The sequence below is a fragment of the Elaeis guineensis genome, chromosome 3 (assembly GCF_000442705.2).
Source record: "Elaeis guineensis isolate ETL-2024a chromosome 3, EG11, whole genome shotgun sequence".
Lineage (NCBI taxonomy): Eukaryota > Viridiplantae > Streptophyta > Magnoliopsida > Arecales > Arecaceae > Elaeis > Elaeis guineensis.
In genome coordinates this window covers 113,905,944-113,924,924 of record NC_025995.2, presented here as the reverse complement: position 1 = coordinate 113,924,924, position 18,981 = coordinate 113,905,944, and the positions used below count along the sequence as shown (strand labels likewise).

General features: G+C 40.3%; 1 protein-coding gene across 4 annotated transcripts; it reads right to left on the bottom strand.

The window, feature by feature from the left end:
- Positions 1-7,713: 7,713 nt before the first annotated feature.
- On the bottom strand, positions 7,714-17,544 carry LOC105040771 (S-type anion channel SLAH2). 4 transcript variants are annotated; one of them, XM_073254491.1, is made up of 7 exons: positions 17,365-17,544; positions 17,091-17,270; positions 11,381-11,536; positions 10,403-10,927; positions 9,172-9,942; positions 8,637-8,668; positions 7,714-8,529 (listed from the first exon to the last, which is right to left on the bottom strand). In XM_073254491.1, the coding sequence occupies exons 3-7, from the start codon at positions 11,519-11,521 to the stop codon at positions 8,115-8,117; spliced, it is 1,884 nt and encodes a 627-aa protein (XP_073110592.1). In that variant the 5' UTR covers positions 11,522-11,536; positions 17,091-17,270; positions 17,365-17,544; the 3' UTR covers positions 7,714-8,114. The 4 variants fall into 4 exon arrangements, with proteins under 4 accessions (XP_073110592.1, XP_010915757.1, XP_010915758.1 ...); XM_010917455.4 differs by having other exon boundaries at positions 17,091-17,544; XM_010917456.4 differs by lacking the exons at positions 17,091-17,270; positions 17,365-17,544 and adding an exon at positions 14,531-14,678.
- Between the last annotated feature and the right edge of the window lie 1,437 nt (positions 17,545-18,981).

The following is an 18,981-nucleotide window of genomic DNA, read 5'->3' as shown; positions in this document are numbered from 1 at the left end:
AAATTGACAAAATTAAGCCACTAATCAATCAAAAAAGTCTAAGAACAACTCATGATATACTCTCAAGCTTTGTGATTAAGCATATTCTTACTCTTGCTGTCTTCCCTTCCACTATTCTCTTTTCTTTACTAGGTTTCATACAACGTTGGCTCATGCATATAAATATGTATAAAGTCATGACCCAAAATATAGTAAGAGTGGAGGCCATTCATATGAAGTTGATATTTGCACGTATGTAATATTCACGCTAGGATAGTTAGTTGGACGCCATTTTCACGGAAGAGAAGAAAATTTTTTATTTTTTTGCCATGATGATTAGAAAGAAAAAAAAATTATTAAATATTTTTTTAAATTTTTTCTGTCTCAATCTTCAATTCCAACTCACAAAATTTTGTTGAGAGGGTGACTCAAAGCAGTGATTTCATTTTCTCAACCCAATAATAATAATCTGAGACTTATTTTTCTTCCATCTCTCATTTGTCATATTTTTTTTCCATATGTCAGCGATATTTTTGATATTATATGATTGGTAATCTTAGATTCTCGTAGGATACCAAACAAATTATTTATACATATCTGGTAATCTTTAATCACTGCACTATGGCCAACCAAACATAGTGATCTTAGATTACTAGAAATCAGATCATCCTAGGATTTGGATCACCAGTGATGTTAGATTACCATGGTGATTTTAGTTGGATCACCAAACGCCCTCCAAGTATTATACTTTTCTCTCATGAACAGTAATTAATTGAAGTCATTAATGAAGGTTTGCAACATGACATTGCATTGTGAGAAGATAGGGTAAAATATATATGTCATCACAGCTGAGATATTAAACCTATTTCACAAAACTTTATTGCGAATCATGAATAATTTAGGTAGTTAAATTAATAATATTTCTATTCCAGCTAACCTCGGCTTAGCTAATTAGCATCTCTTCATGGGAAAGGTCCATTGTTTGAGCCCTAGCAATGGTTCAATTATTCTATTCTAGCATTTTCTTTGATAAGCCCCATCAATCACTAGTGGATGATTAACAAGCTTACAAGCTTATGGGTGAGCATCTCACCTATGGTATAGGTTTTTTATCACTAATTTACCCACTATTGATAATGGAACCCTGATGCATGAATAGTCAATAGTGAATAAGATGCCTTATAATCAGATTTTGTAGGGAGCAGAGGGGGGTAAGGGAGTAGCTTGTGAATTGGATGAGTTGACCAAGATGGATTAGATTAGTTTAATTAGTTGAATTGGATAGTATATTAAATAGCATTGAAAAGAGGGGATTGTAAGTCAAGAATGTAGAAATAGTTCTAGGTCTTATTAGGCACTTTTTGCTTTTTACATTTTATTCATTAAAATTGCAGATCATTTCCGATATGCAACTCAGAGGCTATGAAACTAGTTAAATAAATATAGAATGCAACTGGGGCCTGGCATAAATATAGATCGAAACTACTTAAACTGCATTCCAAATGATCTATGTTGTTGCACCAAAAACCAGGTTAGATCCTGCCAAGTAAATTCCCCCGCAAATATAGCTGCACTCAGTTGAAAACATTTCCATGAACTATGGTATATGTGCTTGGTGTATGTTACCTTAGCTTTTCTGGCCTCATAAAGTTGGGGCCCCGGCCTAGCCTTTTCACGTCTTCTACCCCCTCATCAAAGACCTTTCTGGCTGCATATGATAGCTTAAGAGGCTATTTGTTCTCCTAAGAGTTGTGGGGGACTTGGATTTCCATTTCTTCTTATGCATCGACAAGTTTGTTTATGCAAGTTGGTGCTCAACTTACCTTGCACCCATTATCTTTGAGGACGCAGGTAGTCCGTTCAAAATATTATTTTTAATGAATCTTGAGAAAACTATTCTAAACTGAGACAGGGGCCAATTGTTCAGTTTCAGACTCAATTGCTTGTTGGTTCTGGTCAAGACATACACATGTTTTATATGATCCATGGATTTCTAACATACCTCTTAATAGATGGCCAACCTTTGTTAATATGGAAGTTAATTTGGATGAATTGCATGTTTCGGACCTTATTAATCAGTCTATAAGTTGGAATGTGTTGAAACTTTCCAATTGTTTTGCTGCTGAAGTAATGAATCAGATTGTTTGTTTTCCTATTCCGCAAGCTCTCTGGTCTGATCAGCTTGTGTGGTTTTCTTCCAAGCTACCTCATCTCTTTTTAGCCAATATGTATCCTCTTATTTCTCATGCACATTAACCTGATAATATACTCTATTTCAGCTGGATGTGGAAGCTTAAGGTAGTTCTTAGAACTAAAGTTTTTTTTTTTTTTTTTTATGGTGTCTTCTATGGGAAAGGTTACCTTGTAAGTATGCATTGGTTAGAAGAGGAATCATCCCAAATGAGGAACAGTTTTGTGATCTTTGTCATCTAATTGAAAATTGCCAGCATGTTGTTGTTTCGTGACTTTGCAAAGGATTGCTGGATGTTACTTAATCATATTTGAAAGTTAGATTTTATGCCAAATTCTTTACTGGTACTTTTTGACTATCTATCTAGCCCCATGATAGAGGATGGTAAGAAGTTCATTATTGCGATCATTGCATGGCAGTTATGGATAAATTGAAATGATAGATGTTGGGTACAAAATACCCACGGCCGAAGTTCTCAGCGGGATTAGCCCTTGCGAGCTCAGCCCGGACCCCTTACAGGAGCCGGGCTACGTCGCCAACTTCAACTGTCGGTAAGATCCGTCCGGACTCCCACGGGAGCCGGACTTCGCACCTAACTTCAATTGCAGGAGGAGTCCGCCCGAACTCCTACGGGAGCCGAGCTCCATCGCCAACTTCAACTGCCGGTAAGATCCGTCCGGACTCCCACGGGAGCCGGACTTCGCACCTAACTTCAATTGCAGGAGGACTTCGCCCGGACTCCTACGGGAGCCGAGCTCCATCGCCAACTTCAACTGCCGGTAAGATCCGCCCGGACTCCCACGGGAGATGGGCTCTGTCCACAGCTCCAACCTCAAGAGGGACTCCGCCCGGACTCCTACGGGAGCCGAGCTCCGTCACCAACTTCAACCGCCGGTAAGATCCGTCCGGACTCCCACGGGAGCCGGACTTCACACCTAACTTCAATAGCAGGAGGACTCCGTCCGGACTCCTACGGGAGTCGAGCTCCATCGCCAACTTCAACTGCCGGTAAGATCCGTCCGGACTTCCACGGGAGATGGGCTCTGTCCACAGCTCCAACCTCAAGAGGGACTCCGCCCGGACTCCTACGGGAGCCGAGCTCCGTCACCAACTTCAACCGCCGGTAAGATCCGTCCGGACTCCCACGGGAGCCGGACTTCGCACCTAACTTCAATAGCAGGAGGACTCCGTCCGGACTCCTACGGGAGCCGGGCTCCATCGCCAACTTCAACTGCAGAAGGACTCCGTCCGAACTTCTACGGGAGCCGGACTCCGTCCGCCACATCAACTCTGAGAGGACTCCGCCCGGTCTCCTACGGGAGCCGAGTTCCGTCCTCGACACCAACGGCTGCAGACAGACTTCGTCCGGACTCCTGCGGGAGCCGGACTCTGCCCACGACTCCAACTGCAAGTAGACTTCGTCCGGACTTCTGCGGGTGCCGGACCTCGCTACCGACTCCAACCAAGCTCCGACCGACAAGTCTGGACCCCCTGGCGGGCCACAATAACGGATAACACTGCTCCACTCCCTGCGGCGGACCCTACGCGACCCCATTACTCCCTGACAGGCTGTATTAACGGCCATGATTCTGCTCCACTCCCTGCGGCGGATCCTGTGCGATTCCACCACCCCCAGATGAGTCACGACAGCGGACGCCGCTCCACTCCCCGTAACTGATCCCGCGTGGCAAGCCACGGCAATAGCCACGACCCCGCTCCACTACTCTCCGCAATAAATTCCTCCTGACTCTGGGCGGCCCACTACCAGACGGTTACAAACGTCGCTATCAATCTGTTGCCCTCTCCGTCTATAAAAGGGAAACCCAAGATACGTTATTCCATAAGCTCTCACCTTTCATCTAAAAACTCTGCTAAATTCTCCGTTTGAGCACTCCATTCTTGTTGAGGCAGAAAACTGACTTGAGCGTCGGAGGGTCTTGCCGGAGCAACCCCACCTCCGGTTTAGACTTCCTTTGCAGGTTCCGGTGGCGACCGCGACTTCCTCGACTCCAGCTTCTCCGGCGCAAGCAGATTTTTGCACCAACAATAGAGTTTTTCAACAAATAAATATTTCTCCTTTTCACCTGGTTTGAAACACCCTGGTGAAGTACATTGACCCTGGGGATTTCATTCCTGTTTGTTATGCTTATACTCCATCAAAACACTGGGGCAGTGTATTGCAGCAAAATTGTAACAAGCTTTCCCCAAATCATGTGAGATGGCTGCCCCCTTACTATGGAGTTCTAAAAATAAATTTTGATGCTTCTGTGACAAAGGAACAAGTGGTTGCTGGTTATGTAACAAGAAATCATTATGGCCAGTTGCTTTGTGCCGGGAGAAAAAAAACTTTCGCCTTTCTCTATCCTTTATGCTGAACTTACTGTAGTTTGGCTCGGAATCTAAACAGCAGTTAAGAAATTTGGGCCGAGGGAGATATGGTTGGAGGATGATTCCTTGACTGTAGTTACATGGATTTTAAAGTTGAATGAAAATAATTTTCAACATCTTTCTATTATGAAGGATCTGCTATATTGGAAGTCTCATTGTGTTTCTTGCAAGGTTTCTCATATCTATAGAGAGGCAAACCAAGCTGCTGATTATATGGCTAACAAGGCTTTGTTAGGAGATTTGCATGTATTTCAGAGGAAGGATCTTGAGCCAGAATTTGCTGAAATAATCTGGTCGGATATGTGTTCCATTTCTTTTGTTAGACATACTTAATATGCTGTTACTATGGGTATTTTTGATTTTGTGGGGTTTTCTATCTCAGCTGAAATTCTTTCACTTCTTATGCCAAATGTGGGTCTACTTTACAGGGATAGAACAGAGGCCTTCTGTAATTGGCTTGCCAGAAATTTTGCTCCTTAATGCCTATAGACTTCTTATGCTTTACATCTCGTCTATTATATTATTGTTGTGCCCAGGTCAGGCGGTAGCTCATAGGTTTGGGATAGATCTTTCTCATTCTCTTATAACTTGTATTATATGTTTGGGTGTCCACTCAGCCTGTTGTTCCATGTTGGTTCTTCAAGAAGGATTACTATCTTCGTGCCTTCCTGCGAGGTCCTGCTACTGCAATCATATTATTCTCTTGAAGTACCATCAGCAACATTATAAGTCTATTATTAGTCTGAATACAAGGAAATCTACCATTTGCAATCTCTGCTTGGTATGTTGTTTCAAGTGTTATATTATGATATCAGTCTTGTTTTGATGGTTCTTCTGCTTTACCTGTGTGCTAGAATATTCACATATTTTCAGGACTAATTCATATGTGGATGCTTCTAATGAAAGAGTTGTCAACCTAACTCTTTTCGCTGCTTATTACAACTCATTTTTTCTAATGCTGGCAGCACATTGGGCACTTGGCAGAGTTGATGTTATAATCAAGTTGGAGTTACATTTCCTTGGACAAAACACTAATGAGACCTTGTTTTTCATCCATCTTACATACTGTAGTACTTATTGATGTGGTTGCAGCCAGTATTTTGGAACGTTTCCTTTGGATCTATGTATACTCATATTTGTTTAGTATACATTTTTTTGCCTCCTTGGAACAGGGTGATCATAGATTACTCAACAAAAGCAACAATATGCAGAAGGAGCAAATTCCCAAAGGCCATTGTCATTCCTTTCTGTATCACTGTTTCATAACATCACCCACAGGACAGTATATATTGTATGGTGACAGCATCATGTCAAGGACAATTTGCTATCTCATAGCACTTGCTTTTCTCTCTAGTCCATTGCAAAAGCTGCTGATCCAATTACAATTGATTTCTTGGCACTTAAGAGCTTTACTGTATTGTTATATGCTTTACTTCACCAGAAGGGTTGCTTCTTATGGTTCTTTGAGAAGACATCTCATCAGGACTTGGAAACTACAATGCAGGAAAGTTGGGCTATGTGAGAGGCTGTTACTTATCAAAATTTCTATTTTAAGTTATACATACTTAGTGTTTTCTATGTTAAACCACTTATATTGCTGTATAGTTCATGTAATATATACTCTGAATTGGCTACCTGTTAACGTTGTCTTTGGTTTCTTATTTAAATACTAAGCTCTGCTTCCTTTTCTACCAAAAAAAAAAAAAGACCACCTCCCTCCCCTGATCCAATGGTAAGGGTAAAGTCATTACTTAACATTCCTAACACATGCGCCTTATTCTATTAATTGGGAATGGAGATGTAGACGAGAAATTATTAGTTAGAATGATTCTATCACATGTATTTTGGATTATTCAATAACAAATCAGCACACCATCTAAAAAATAAATTTTTTCTCATTCAAAACAATAAAAATTGTCGACTGATTAATAGAGAATTTTTTTTGCATTTAAAATTTTCTATCAAGCTTGAATAATAATACAACTTTTTTTATTAATAGATAATGTATTGATTTGTTATTGGATGGTCCAAAATATATATGTGATAGAACTGTTCTAATCAATAATTTTTTGTTAAGGTACGTAGGAATCGAGCCGGACCACACCTGGCATGAACCTGATCCAAAGACAGAAGCTTCTATGTTTCGACCGAAGCTTAAGCCACCCTGCACAAAGCCCAGACTGGGCCTGGCATAAAGTGGAATCAGATCTGGCCCGAATAAGCTCGTTTGGATGAAAAGACTGGGCTTTGTTGGAATTGGACCGAGAGTTCTAGACCCGTTTTGGTGCTATGGGATAAGCCGGGGCTCGAACAAAAAATTATGATATTAATGAATTGGGATAAGCCTAAAGTGTGAGGGCTCGAATGAGATTATTTTGAAGCCGGATTAAGCTTGAAAATTTGGAAAAATGAACTGTGAATGCTTGGGCCGGTCTAGAATAGTAATTGGGTCTAAGGCCACTAAGAGAAATTCTTTGTGCACCGCAAGCAGCGTAAAAAATTCAACATAAAACACACCGCTTTATATGATTAGTCCATATAATTACCGCTTTTCAATATGCATTTAATACCTATAATTTTATTTTTTCTTTTAAAAATTTTAAATGAAGAAAATATTTCTATTCTTTAAAAAAAATTATGACATCTTATATTTATATTAAAGTCATAATTTTGACACAAAATATCATAATATAATATAGTTCAGGATGTCTTAATTTTTTTCAAAAAATAAAAATATTTTCGTCATTCAAAATTTTCAAATGAAAAAACGAAACTGCAGACATTAAATGCACGTAGAAAAGTGATCAAATAAAAATGTCCCTTCCTTATTAAGACATCCTGAACTATATTATGACATCATGCATGCAGAAAATCATAATATGCCACAGAATATCAAAATATCCTGAACCATATTATAATATCATGCATGCACAAAACCATAATATGCCATGCGATGTCATAATTTTTTTTGAAGAATAAAAATATTTTTATCATTCAAAAATTTTAAATAAAAAAATAAAACTATAAATTTTAAATACGTATTAAAAAATGATAGCTATGTAGATCAATCACATAAAATAGTACATCCTAGCTCAGAATTTCTACACTACCCACGTTGCACAAAGAATTTCACAGGCCACTAAACACGTTGTAGGGGTGCTGGTGCAACTTTGATTATTCCCTTTGGTTAAGGGCTGAAAAAGTCCAACCTGACAACAAAATTGGCCCAAACAGTTTGCCTGAGTCCAACATCCATGCTCAACAGCATCACTCACATAATTTTTTCTTTACAGATCATGATAACAAAATCAACCAGTTTCATGAACCAATAAAACAATTCACTATCATCACTGCATTTTATTTTGTACAAAAGCCTCTCATTATGATGCAATCTTTACATCCAAATTGTCTCAAACTTCAGACCATATCTGATCCTCCTAGTTCCAAAGCTTCGTGAGAGGAGAGGATCAAATCACATCATAACACATCAAGGACAATGCTTGGAGGTGTGCGGTAATGGATTCATCCCAAAGTGGTCCAGCAGGTTCAGAGATAACTAGCGGCCTCGAATATCTATTGACACAAAAGCTCCAATTTCTTTTATATCCGAACTTGTATTTGCTATATGAGCAGCTCCAATTTCTTTTATATCCGAGCTTGCATTTGTTAAATGAGCAGCTGTAGTATCTTTTACATCTGAGGATGCAATTTTCGTATGAGTGCGTCTCTTTCTCCCCTTTGGTCTCCTATCACTGATGGCAATGGAGATGTCATTCGGAAAGAGGTCATTGAGCACAAAAGCATGAATGATTGTGGACACAAGCAGAGCTATCACTGTCAATGCAGAGATGCCAGAGAGTGCAACAGAAAGTGACTGAGTAAATACATTCTTCACTTCAGCAGAATATCTAATGGTTGCAATGGAAGCACCCGTCATTGGAAATGTATATGCCCACCATGCTAGAGAGAACCTATTGGATCAACAAAAGATTTTAGATGTGCCGAATAATAACAGGATCATAGGGGGTCGTAAAGAAGCCAGATTATTAAAATGAAATGATTAAAAAGAATCGAGTACCTGAATCCCCGGAAAAAGTTGATTCTAACAGCCTGCAAATACATAAAAACAAAATGCAAGTAATGATCAGGCACTGACTTTTAAAGGAAAAACAAAGATAAAGACCAAGTAATATGGAAATGTCTTCAGGTCTGTTGGTTTTCCATGCAAGCAAGATTCATCACATAAAAGGGATAGCAAAACCATCAGCAGTAGATCAGACGTTATACAGTTCCCCACTTACACTTCCATTGAACAGGCAATGATCACGAAGTGGACCATGATTTAACTTACCAGGAACCACAGACTACTACTCGACAAACCAGAGCTAATTTATTGTCATTTCGTGCATGTCCATATTTGTGCTGATTTCTAAATTCTCATTGAAAACAAGCTATCACGAATATTTCCTTCTCGTTCAGTTTTATGACATGACTTATAATAGTAGAAAGATAATGTGGCATGCAAGTCATATAAATCTTAATTTGAACTTATATCTTCTTTAGAAGCCACAACATAAACAATTGAAAAGTAAAGTGTGACAAATTAAACTTACCAGAGAAACATAAAGGAAGAGAGCAATGAAGTATGCAATCCGTGAGCTGTAGTCAAATTCCCCAGCAATCGTTGCCCATGCCATGCTAGCAACACTGGGTGCAGCTACAAATAAAAAGAAGACTGGATGAAGCTCCTTGGGGAGCGTCTCATTTGTTGGAAGCCTCTGGTACAAAGTTACAAACAGCACAGAGTAATGAGCTAACCCGACTGCAAAGAAGAATATGGGCCCTTCTTTAAGCCCCATCGATGCGCCCAGCAATGCACCCACGAAGTTGCCTACAATTGCTAAATGATTTGAGGGATTGGCTACTTTTGAAAGCCTGCGTTTGCCACCAGACATCCATTGGCCATAGAGCTTGAGTTCGAGGCACAAGATTGGAGCCATAAGCACATACCATACAGCAGCATGCAGGTTTACAGCAACTATTGGTGGCAGCCCGAGTGTCAAGAAGAGGCAAGTTATCCATGGGGCAAAGAAAAAGTTGACACGGATGGGATGATAGTACTCTCGGCGGACAGCTTCAAAGTAAAATATGATCTTTAGAGAGTAGATGAAGGCCACCGTGCCCATCAATGCAAGTGATATGCACCAGAGCACAAGGTTGATAATTGGGCTTACATGCAGAAATACCGTAGATGAAGATGTGGCTAATGTTTTCCACAAGATGGCTTGGCTGCTCACGCCAAGGCACATACCAAAAGATGATATGGGGAAGCGAAGAAGGAAAGGCCACAACTTGTCTTCAGGAAGGACCAACACCTCAGACGCCTGAAGAAATGTAACTAGTGAGAGAATGAACATGCTGAAATAGGAAGTTGATAATTGTAAAAAGTGGAAAGCTGTTATTGCCTTCCGGAAGAACTTAATGCAAACAGTTGAATTCTCTTATTGGTGTTGAATGAGATCTAAGGAAAGATTAATGGCCAGACAATTTACCTCATGAAACCACAAAAAAAATAGATCTATAACATTGTCCAGATTTGATATTAGGATGCATGCACTTTTGTAATCAACAGCATTATGCCCAAATCTAATATAACACCCTGAACCTCTGATACTATGATAATAAATATCCATTTATCTTGATGTTATTTAGACACAGAAACCATACATCAGCAGATGTCTTATCAACGTTGGAAAGATGGAGAACCTACTGGTGGAATAAATAACAAATAATAATGAATACATAGTAAGAATGACGTTACTGAATGATGAAGAGAATGCATACTCTGAGAGTTTCTAGTTCAGGCCCTTCTAAGGCATCGAAGTAACGGTCCGGGGCAGGTACTGGCTCTGGTTGACTTTTTGAACCATTAACCTCCTGCGGTTCCGGTGGCTTTCCACGAAGGGTTGATATCTGCCTTTCAAGGGCACCAGACCATGTCTTGAAAGAATTATAACTGTGGTCCTTGAGCCTACTATTCCTTGGTATCCTCTGCTGATTCCCTGAAAGATCAAGACCCTTTCTTTCTGGAGTTCCCTTGGCTTGAAATGTTCCTGCAGCCATGGGTTGAGAGTGAAACTTTGCCTGGTTTGCTGCTTGCAAGTTGACAACGGGACAGTTAATAGCTAAATTTGGCTTCAGATTAGCAGCACTGCTTCCAGGTTGATCAACTCCAGTAGGTGATGTTGGCATGCTGATGGACACAGAAGGTGAATGATGGGGTGGTCGGATCATGTGAACGGGCAAATTTGGTGAAGGTGTGTTGTATACATTAGCACTAGCAGTAAGACAATTTGGAGATTCTGCTCCCTGAAATGAAACATAAGAAAATAGTTTGTTATTTCCTTCCAGAAATAAAATATAACAACATATATATGTATGTATGTATATATATATGTATGTATGTATATAGATATGTATGTATGTATATGTATATATATATGTATGTATGTGTGTGTGTGTGTGTGTGTGTGTGTGTGTGTCTGTATGTATGTATATGTAAATGTGTGTGTGTGTGTGTGTATATATGTATGTATGTATGTATATGGGTGTGTGTGTGTGTGTGTGTATGTATGTGTATGTGTGTGTGTGTGTGTGTAGAATTAAGTTAATGCTACAGGAAAAAACATACACATGGAAGTGGGCCAAATTCCATGAAATTTAGATAAGGTGCTGAATACAAATGCACTGCTAATGATCCCCAACTTGCCATTTGTAAAACTAAAAACCGATCATGGAAATGCTATGAAAGATAAAGCTTACTTCAGAAGCTGCAGGATATCCACGAGGGCTGCAAGTGGTATCAAATCCAGCAACTCCGTTGGATTGGATGTCTCTGAAAATAGATGGAAGTTCTTCAGGGGCATCTTGAATTGCTGAGCCAATGCTGTCCTTGTTGTCCATTATGGCACAACAAATCTACAAGAATTCAGGAAGTCAAATATAAGCATAACTATTTACCATGAAACCTCTATCAACTTGACCATAGAAACTGTAGAGTAGTATCCTCAAAAGCATTGGGAGGAAAAAAACATTCATACAATAAAAAGAATGTAAACCTAATTGAGGAAATTTTCAGGCTGTTATGTGCAGAGGTAGATCCTGATAACAAGTGACACCAACTATGATGCACTCCTTCAGCCTAAAAAACAGAGAGTGACTCGGGGCATTCAAGCTGAAAGGAGTCCCTCTGAAACCCAGCACAAATAAAAGCTACACTGATCCATCTTAACCAATTGCAGTAGCAAACACAATGATACACATGCCTCCAAGGAGGCTATAAACAACAAAACATAGCATGCGCTTTCGGTTGGAGAAGATTCCTTGATTTAAGGAGCCTCTCTCAGACCTCATAAACAACAATCTCCACTGATCCATCTTGGCATGGAAATTGCAAACAAAAGGCTAAACGTCTTCAGTCTAGTGGCATAGGAAGAATAAACCAAAGAGCAGAGCATGTGCTTCCAACTACCTGAGTTGAAGAAGAATACTTGATCGATTTTAATAAAGAATGGTGGAAACACAAAGAAGCACACAAATCAAACCTTTCCCACTAAGGACAAACCTCAACCACTATACAGAAATAGATCAGAAATCTCAACCACCATGAACGCATCAATAACAAGTATATTATTTCCTTATTTTTATATCTACAAACATCAAAATTCATTAAAAATATCATTATTTTTTTGATGTAAAAAAATATAAGGAAATATCGTGTAAGTGAACTTTTAATTACCAATTTCATCTGCTTCCGATTTTGGCACTACCCTGTAGGTGAATTATAAAAGTTAACAAGTATAATTGACTTTTACAATTCACCTACAGGGTATTGCCAATATAGGAAGCGAATGAACATCAGTAATTAAAAGCTTTTTCACATGCATTTATAATAAATTACACTGCCCCAGTTATTCGATTCTACCTTGTATAAATCATTTCTCAAGACTATGATCCAAGCAAACCATCTCTAATTCTTTTTTTCTCATAAATAAACCATCCCCATTATCTCACATATTACCTTATTCTCAGGCAAACACCAAGAAAACCAATGTGATTCCGAGTAGATTCAATTACAGTCATTCTAACCCACAAAATCCAATCTTTATAGTGAAATAACACCTAAAATATCACTTTGTTGCCAAAGATGACCCTAGTATGGTTCATTCGTTACCATGGGTAAGGCCAAAAGAAAAGAAAAGGAAAAAAAAATCATTCCTTTAAAGAAAAGAAAACCAAAAAAACTTGCATTCAGCTTACCTTATAAAAGACCAACCATTGCCCATAAGATTGTATGCGATTAAATCGAGATCTAAACTTGCAAGCCAAATAAGAACAAAAAAATCAAAACGGAGCAAAAGAACCCAAAACACCTGAAATGGTGGGAATCCTCCGTCTCCCAAACACATCCGAGGATTCAACCTCTTCCCTACGTTGAGCGACGGACCGCAAGGGGCACAAGATCCTCACGGCCTCGGCTCCATTAAGACGAGCGGGGGCCTCGGGAAAGGCCCTAGCTTTTCGAGAAGCTTCTTCGCCGAGGTCCGAAGCCATTGCCATAGCCACTGGGCTTTTCTCCTTTGAGGCAAACCCACAAATCCCAGACCTCTCGGCTTTCGCACCGCCACCACGCGGACTCTATTTTCTTTCCATCGTCGATGCTTGCTTTATTCGTCGTTTTCCAAATCCGGCGGATTTCGCGCCGGTTTCCTGTTCCCGGCCGGGTCCCGGAACTCCACTTCGATGAACACCTAATTTTGCGACCATAGAAGGTCGAGTCCATGAAGAGATCAGGAGCTCCCTCCGGGGCGGGACATTGGACACGTGTCAGCCATTTAGGTATCCATATCATCTTGCGGACCACGTGGTCCGGGGACGCGTCTTCCGCGATTGTGGCAGAATCCACGGGGCAGATTCGTGTGCTGGAAGATTCGTGTGCCGTCTGGATCTCGCCATGTCGCGTTGGACACGATGATATCTTCCTCATGTGTTACTTAGTGCACGTCTTGTGATGCTGATCGACGGACGACCATCTCTCCGTCTCGCCTGATATTTGTCTGATCTTGGTGTACGGACTGACGATCTTTTTACCGGGCCATGTCCGTATTCATAACCGGCTATTGGTGACCGGTGAGCAGCAATAATGGGCAACAGCTTTACTCTACGGTGACGGGACTCAGATGGTTATTGCTAATAATTTAATTTTATTTTCTAACGTAAAATACCGACTCATTTCATTTTTGGGTCACTCTCTAATTCCTTGCTTGTAGCGTCCTGATATTTTCTAGAGATAGTATGGTTTCAGACTACCTTTTTTCAAGAACTGTATTTATTTATTTATTTATTTTGAAGAATAGTTTCAGAGTACTTCGAACGCCATCGAAAGCTGACTGTGTTTTGTTCTTTTGGTTGGAAGCAACCGCGCATGGAAGGCTGCTACACTGCTACTCGGCCCCACAATCTCTCTCACCTAGATCGGAGCTTTTCTTTCTTTGAATGTAACTTTCCTCGAGATCTCTCCACATCTAGAGTCTAGACAGAGCTCGCATCTTCTTATTCCACAGCTATCTCTGTTGTTCCTCCCACTGTATCAGTCAATTTATCTGAAAACAAAGTGATCGAAAGAAAGTTCCTTTTTTCTCTCTTTTGAGGGAGGAAAAGGTTAACAGACCACCATGTCTGGAATATTTACGCAGCAAATCTGCACCACTAAAGCATCACATTGTTTGTATGATGGGGAAAACATGACATCATGTATTCAGAAACTATGGGCTATGCGGGACATGGGGGAGGAGAATACTAAATTTAATTACACAACAGGAGGAAGACAACAGGTCAAAACAGATACAGATCAAGATCAGAAATGCCACCTTATCATAAAATAATCAGCAACATCATGCGATTCAAACTCACCAGTTTCCTTCTCCGATTAGCGGCACACCCCTTGCTAAAATGAAGCGAAAAGTATCCGCTCCTAGGTTTTCGTTCTGGAACCACTCAAAACCAGTGAAAAAACCCAAGCCCACATGGACCCAACTAAGCCCTGAGAGCTTTGTTTCCCAGTCCGCGTGCCTTCCCCTCATTTATAGAGGAAGAGGAAGGGCAGAACCCGTAACGCTTCTTCCAGGCAAGTGGCGGTGGGACCATGGCTAACTGGAACCATGGCACGACAGCGCAAACAAACGCATCACCACTAATTTATTTTGCTCTATCCCATGAGAGAGGTTTGGCTGCAAAGAATTGGGTTCTCGACACCATTCGACAAGGGGCGTGAATGATTCCGTACCTGATCGGTACAAACAAAAAGTTGGTGGATGGAAAGCTAGTCGGATTGGATTGGATAAGTTGATGAGTTAGGTCTAAAATTGCCACCCATAGTGGGCAATGGGTGCGACCCAAGTTGGATCGATCTCAATTTTGTAATGCGGCAGAAGATGGTGCTGGGCGCAATACTAGCAGGGAAAGTTGTGTGACCACTCAAAAAAAATTGTATCTGTTGGCCTTCCTTGTCCTTCTAGTAGAAATGAATTGATGGTAGGATGAACTTTTCAGTAGAAACATATAGGATGATGTATTTTGTTCGGTACCCATTTCTGATGCTTGGAGTCGGGCAGGCTGAAAGCAAGTTAGGTTAAATCATGACCACGGTCCAAAATTGCTAAATCTAATGGGCATGCGATGGGTCGGGTTCGGGTCAAGCTAGTGTTTGGCTCGCTTAATTTGCAGGACACTAGGTTGGACCCCATGAGCTAAGAGCGGCTCGAGCTAGAACAGAATTTGGACAGAGCTCAGAAGTACTTATCCTAATTAATGACGCATGCATGTTGGGTATGTGTGACAAGCCTCAACCCCAAATGGGAACAAGTGGAGAAGTTTGGTCATGCATGATATTGGCTGCTGACTGGTAATGGTATTACCCATTTTTTAAAAAAGAAATTAAACATCCTCCTGCCATATTCTGTCCTCTCCAATGGCACGCAATACTTTTGTGATTTTTTTTTTTTTTTTTTTTTTTTTTATGACTCTTTTCAATCCGACACGTATCTCATCAATCGGTGCAAACTAACTTGCGTGGAGGAGTCATGACCGTTAAACAGTGCCCATGTCCCCATATCCGCTCAAAAGAAAGGAGAAAAGATAGAAACTGCTACACTAACAATGGAAGGTATGTTTGAAATAAAGAACAAACGGAAGTTACGGAACTACCTCCCCTCTTTTTTGTCCATAAATACCCGGATGCACTAGTTTCTAAAACTTAAACATCATACCAACACCATCAACCTCATTTTGGCTGCTGTAGCTTTGTAAATATGAACATGGAGAATATGGTGCAGAGGTTGTGATAGAATATAAGTTCAGGTAACTAAGCTGGCCTCCACCAGGATTCAAAAGCCTAGGCCTAGCTAGTATATTGTAGTGATGATGGCTGTGTCTAGCACTTTTAGGAACGATCCAACGAGATCTTTCTAGAGGCTCCGAAGTCTTAATGGTGGAAGCCAATTGGTTATTTGACTGACCTCCATGATTATAAGTGATTGCTATGAATAAGAAAACTATATCCTCTTGAAGAAAAGATAAAGTTTTACCAAAAAAATAAAAAAAGAGAGAGATAAAAGATAAAGTGGAGTACATACGAGCCACACACCCACTAATCGCGGCCATCTCGGAATGGCAGAAGTAAATTATACTGAAAGAAACCTAACGTCTCAAAGGATGTGAATTTGCTAATGTGATCTCTTAGAAGGTCTCCATCAGTGGTTAGGTTTGGCTCACGTACTAGAGTTCTTCCCAAGTTTAAAAACAGTACTGGCGGGTATATAATAAGCATATTTTTTATGTGCTTTCCAACGATGCTTGTTTGTTACATTAAAAGTCGTTTTTTTTTTTTTTTTTGGTAAAAAAGTCGGTTTCACTCTGCGCCTAGCTACTCTCAAATTACTTTGACATATGTGGCCCAGCTTTTTCTTTTTTCTTTTTTTTTCCCTGTGAGCTAGCTAAAATAATATCCCACCCTCCAATCTACAAATGATACGTACGTGCAAGTATATAAAAGGATCGATGCAGTAATCGATTACAAATGCGAGCCACAAGTATATATGTTCACCCTAATCATATCCAATGGTAAATGGCAATTACTTGCCTACAAAACTATCCACTCTTTCCCTTGGATACCATGGAGGCATCCGGGCCACCTCTAAAATAATAATGTCTGATATATTAACATTAGTACTTCTCTGGACGCAGACAAACTCGTCCATGCGCCGCTACTGACACATGACAGAGAGACAGAACAATGTCAACAAAGCTTAATGAAATAATCTAAAACACATCAAGTCATGAGGAGAGAGTTCAACAACTTCAGCAACGTTAACAATAATCTCAATAAATAATGTCAAGAAAAGGACTGAAGCTATATTTTTACCCCCCCAAAAAAAAAAAGAAAGGACTGAAGCTATATGCTTGGTTCACGTACCGTCTGACCTTCGGCTGTTTTGCAGCCGAGCTGGCCGGTTTTACGTATCACAGAGCAGTCTTCCACCCAACCACCAAGACCGGATTGTGAAAGCGAGAGCTCGCTCCAATGTTCAAACCCAGTAAGGCTTTGAAAATATAAACACAGGCAAAACGCGCAAGCTACGGCTTTCACTTCCAGCTGAGACACAGATGGTACTCACCGGATAATTAAGGCCATAGAAGGCGACAGGATCCAGGCAGTAATATAATTCAGTTTCGGAAGAAGAGAGAACCTATCCAAGAGGACTTGATGATGGGAGCAGTTTCCACAAATGAGATAGCTCTCTATCTGTCATCATGATATGGACGTGCCATTCACGGAGGGAGAGGAGGCTGAGAGGAGAAGGATGGGAGGAGAACGTTAAAGAGGGAGCCAGGAGGGGAGGAGGGAAAGGGATGGAGGAAAGAGGACGAGAAGGTATCCGTGATCCAGAGCTCAAAGCCGGGGTTCTTTTATAACACGTTAAAGTTAGTGGAAAAAGTGTCCCCACACCGCACCGTCAACCAAGTGGATGGCTTTAGTGGAGCACGGATTCTTTGCGGTACACCGTTTGCACTATAGAATATTGTACAGTGCTTGATAGCCGTCGTTGGAAGATAGGACGGCTGTCCTGTAGCAAACAAGGTAATCTTACGTGTTATACACGGTGCAATACTATTAATAGCTGTCTATCCATCTTCTAGTGATGATTATTGGATGCTGCATAATACTATATAATAAAAACCGTACACCATAAAAAATCTTGGATCAACTAAGTGACATAGTTGGGGGGCACTTTTCGCTCAAGTCCAATTTGGATTGCAGTTCGAGGACATATGTAGATGTGGGCATCAAGTTTGAATGTGCGGCTATATATAAATTATAGAGGAAATTGATAGCAGTCCCATCATTAATTAGGCAGCATGATCATGGATAATTGCCCTTCTAACATGGTCTGAAAACTTGAAATCCAGATTAATATTTCCACTAACATCATTGATTTCTTGTAGAATATTGTTGTATTAAATTTTGATATTTGTATTTTGCAAATGTAATGAAATTATACACAAGCCTGTATAGCATTAGCAGTGGTATGACCATGATGACATGAACCAGGCATACTTGCTAATTCTATAGACTGCACACATTGTATAAATAGATGTATAAATAGATATATAGGTATAAATAATATATAATACCAATATATTAATGCACCCCAATGCCACAGAAAATAAATAAACAAATTTATATGAAATTTAACAGCTAATATTGGCTTATGGTTGATAAAATTTTAATCAAATTAATAAGATTACTCCAAGTTTGTTGCATTAACAGTACTCCACTGTAACTTTTCATATACACTGAAAGGTGTTAAACGTGGATATTGCTCTATCAGATAGAAAAGAGTATGCAACGAAGTGAATTTGGAAGTTTACCAAAAAAAAAAGAAGTGAATTTTGGATCAAATCTCCAGTTCAGTATGCCAACCACAGCCGTCCGTGTACGGCACGATGGATATGATTAAATGGGTTTACATAATTTGCTATCGATGTGTACAGCAGTAAATTTTACTAAACAATAACAGCTACCGTGCCGTAAACGTAACGTCGTAAATGGCAAGTAGGTTCTCGGCTTGTGGAGGTCCGTAAAACAACTGCGGATACTACAGAGTATAAAGATGGCACCCCAAGTTGGTGATGACGACAATGGAAGGTGCAGGTAAAGGCAACCGAGACCAGCTGCAATATTTAACGGCGAACCCAAAGCTAGCCCCAAAAGAAAAGGAAGAGAAATGAAAAAGCCCAGCGTGGGAGGTTAGGGGTACGTCATCCTAGGGAGAGGATGCGTTACAGCTGATGGAGGTGCACTT

What these genes read in the sequence shown, in the direction of transcription:
- LOC105040771 (XM_010917454.4), bottom strand. Translation starts at nt 13,026, where the DNA reads ATGTGTTTGGGAGACGGAGGATTCCCACCATTTCAG. An exon ending in CTGAACTAGAAACTCTCAGA is followed by an intron (nt 9,943 to 10,402) that starts GTATGCATTCTC and finishes ACATTTCTTCAG; the next exon opens with GCGTCTGAGGTGTTGGTCCT. An exon ending in TCTTCCTTTATGTTTCTCTG is followed by an intron (nt 8,669 to 9,171) that starts GTAAGTTTAATT and finishes ATGTATTTGCAG; the next exon opens with GCTGTTAGAATCAACTTTTT.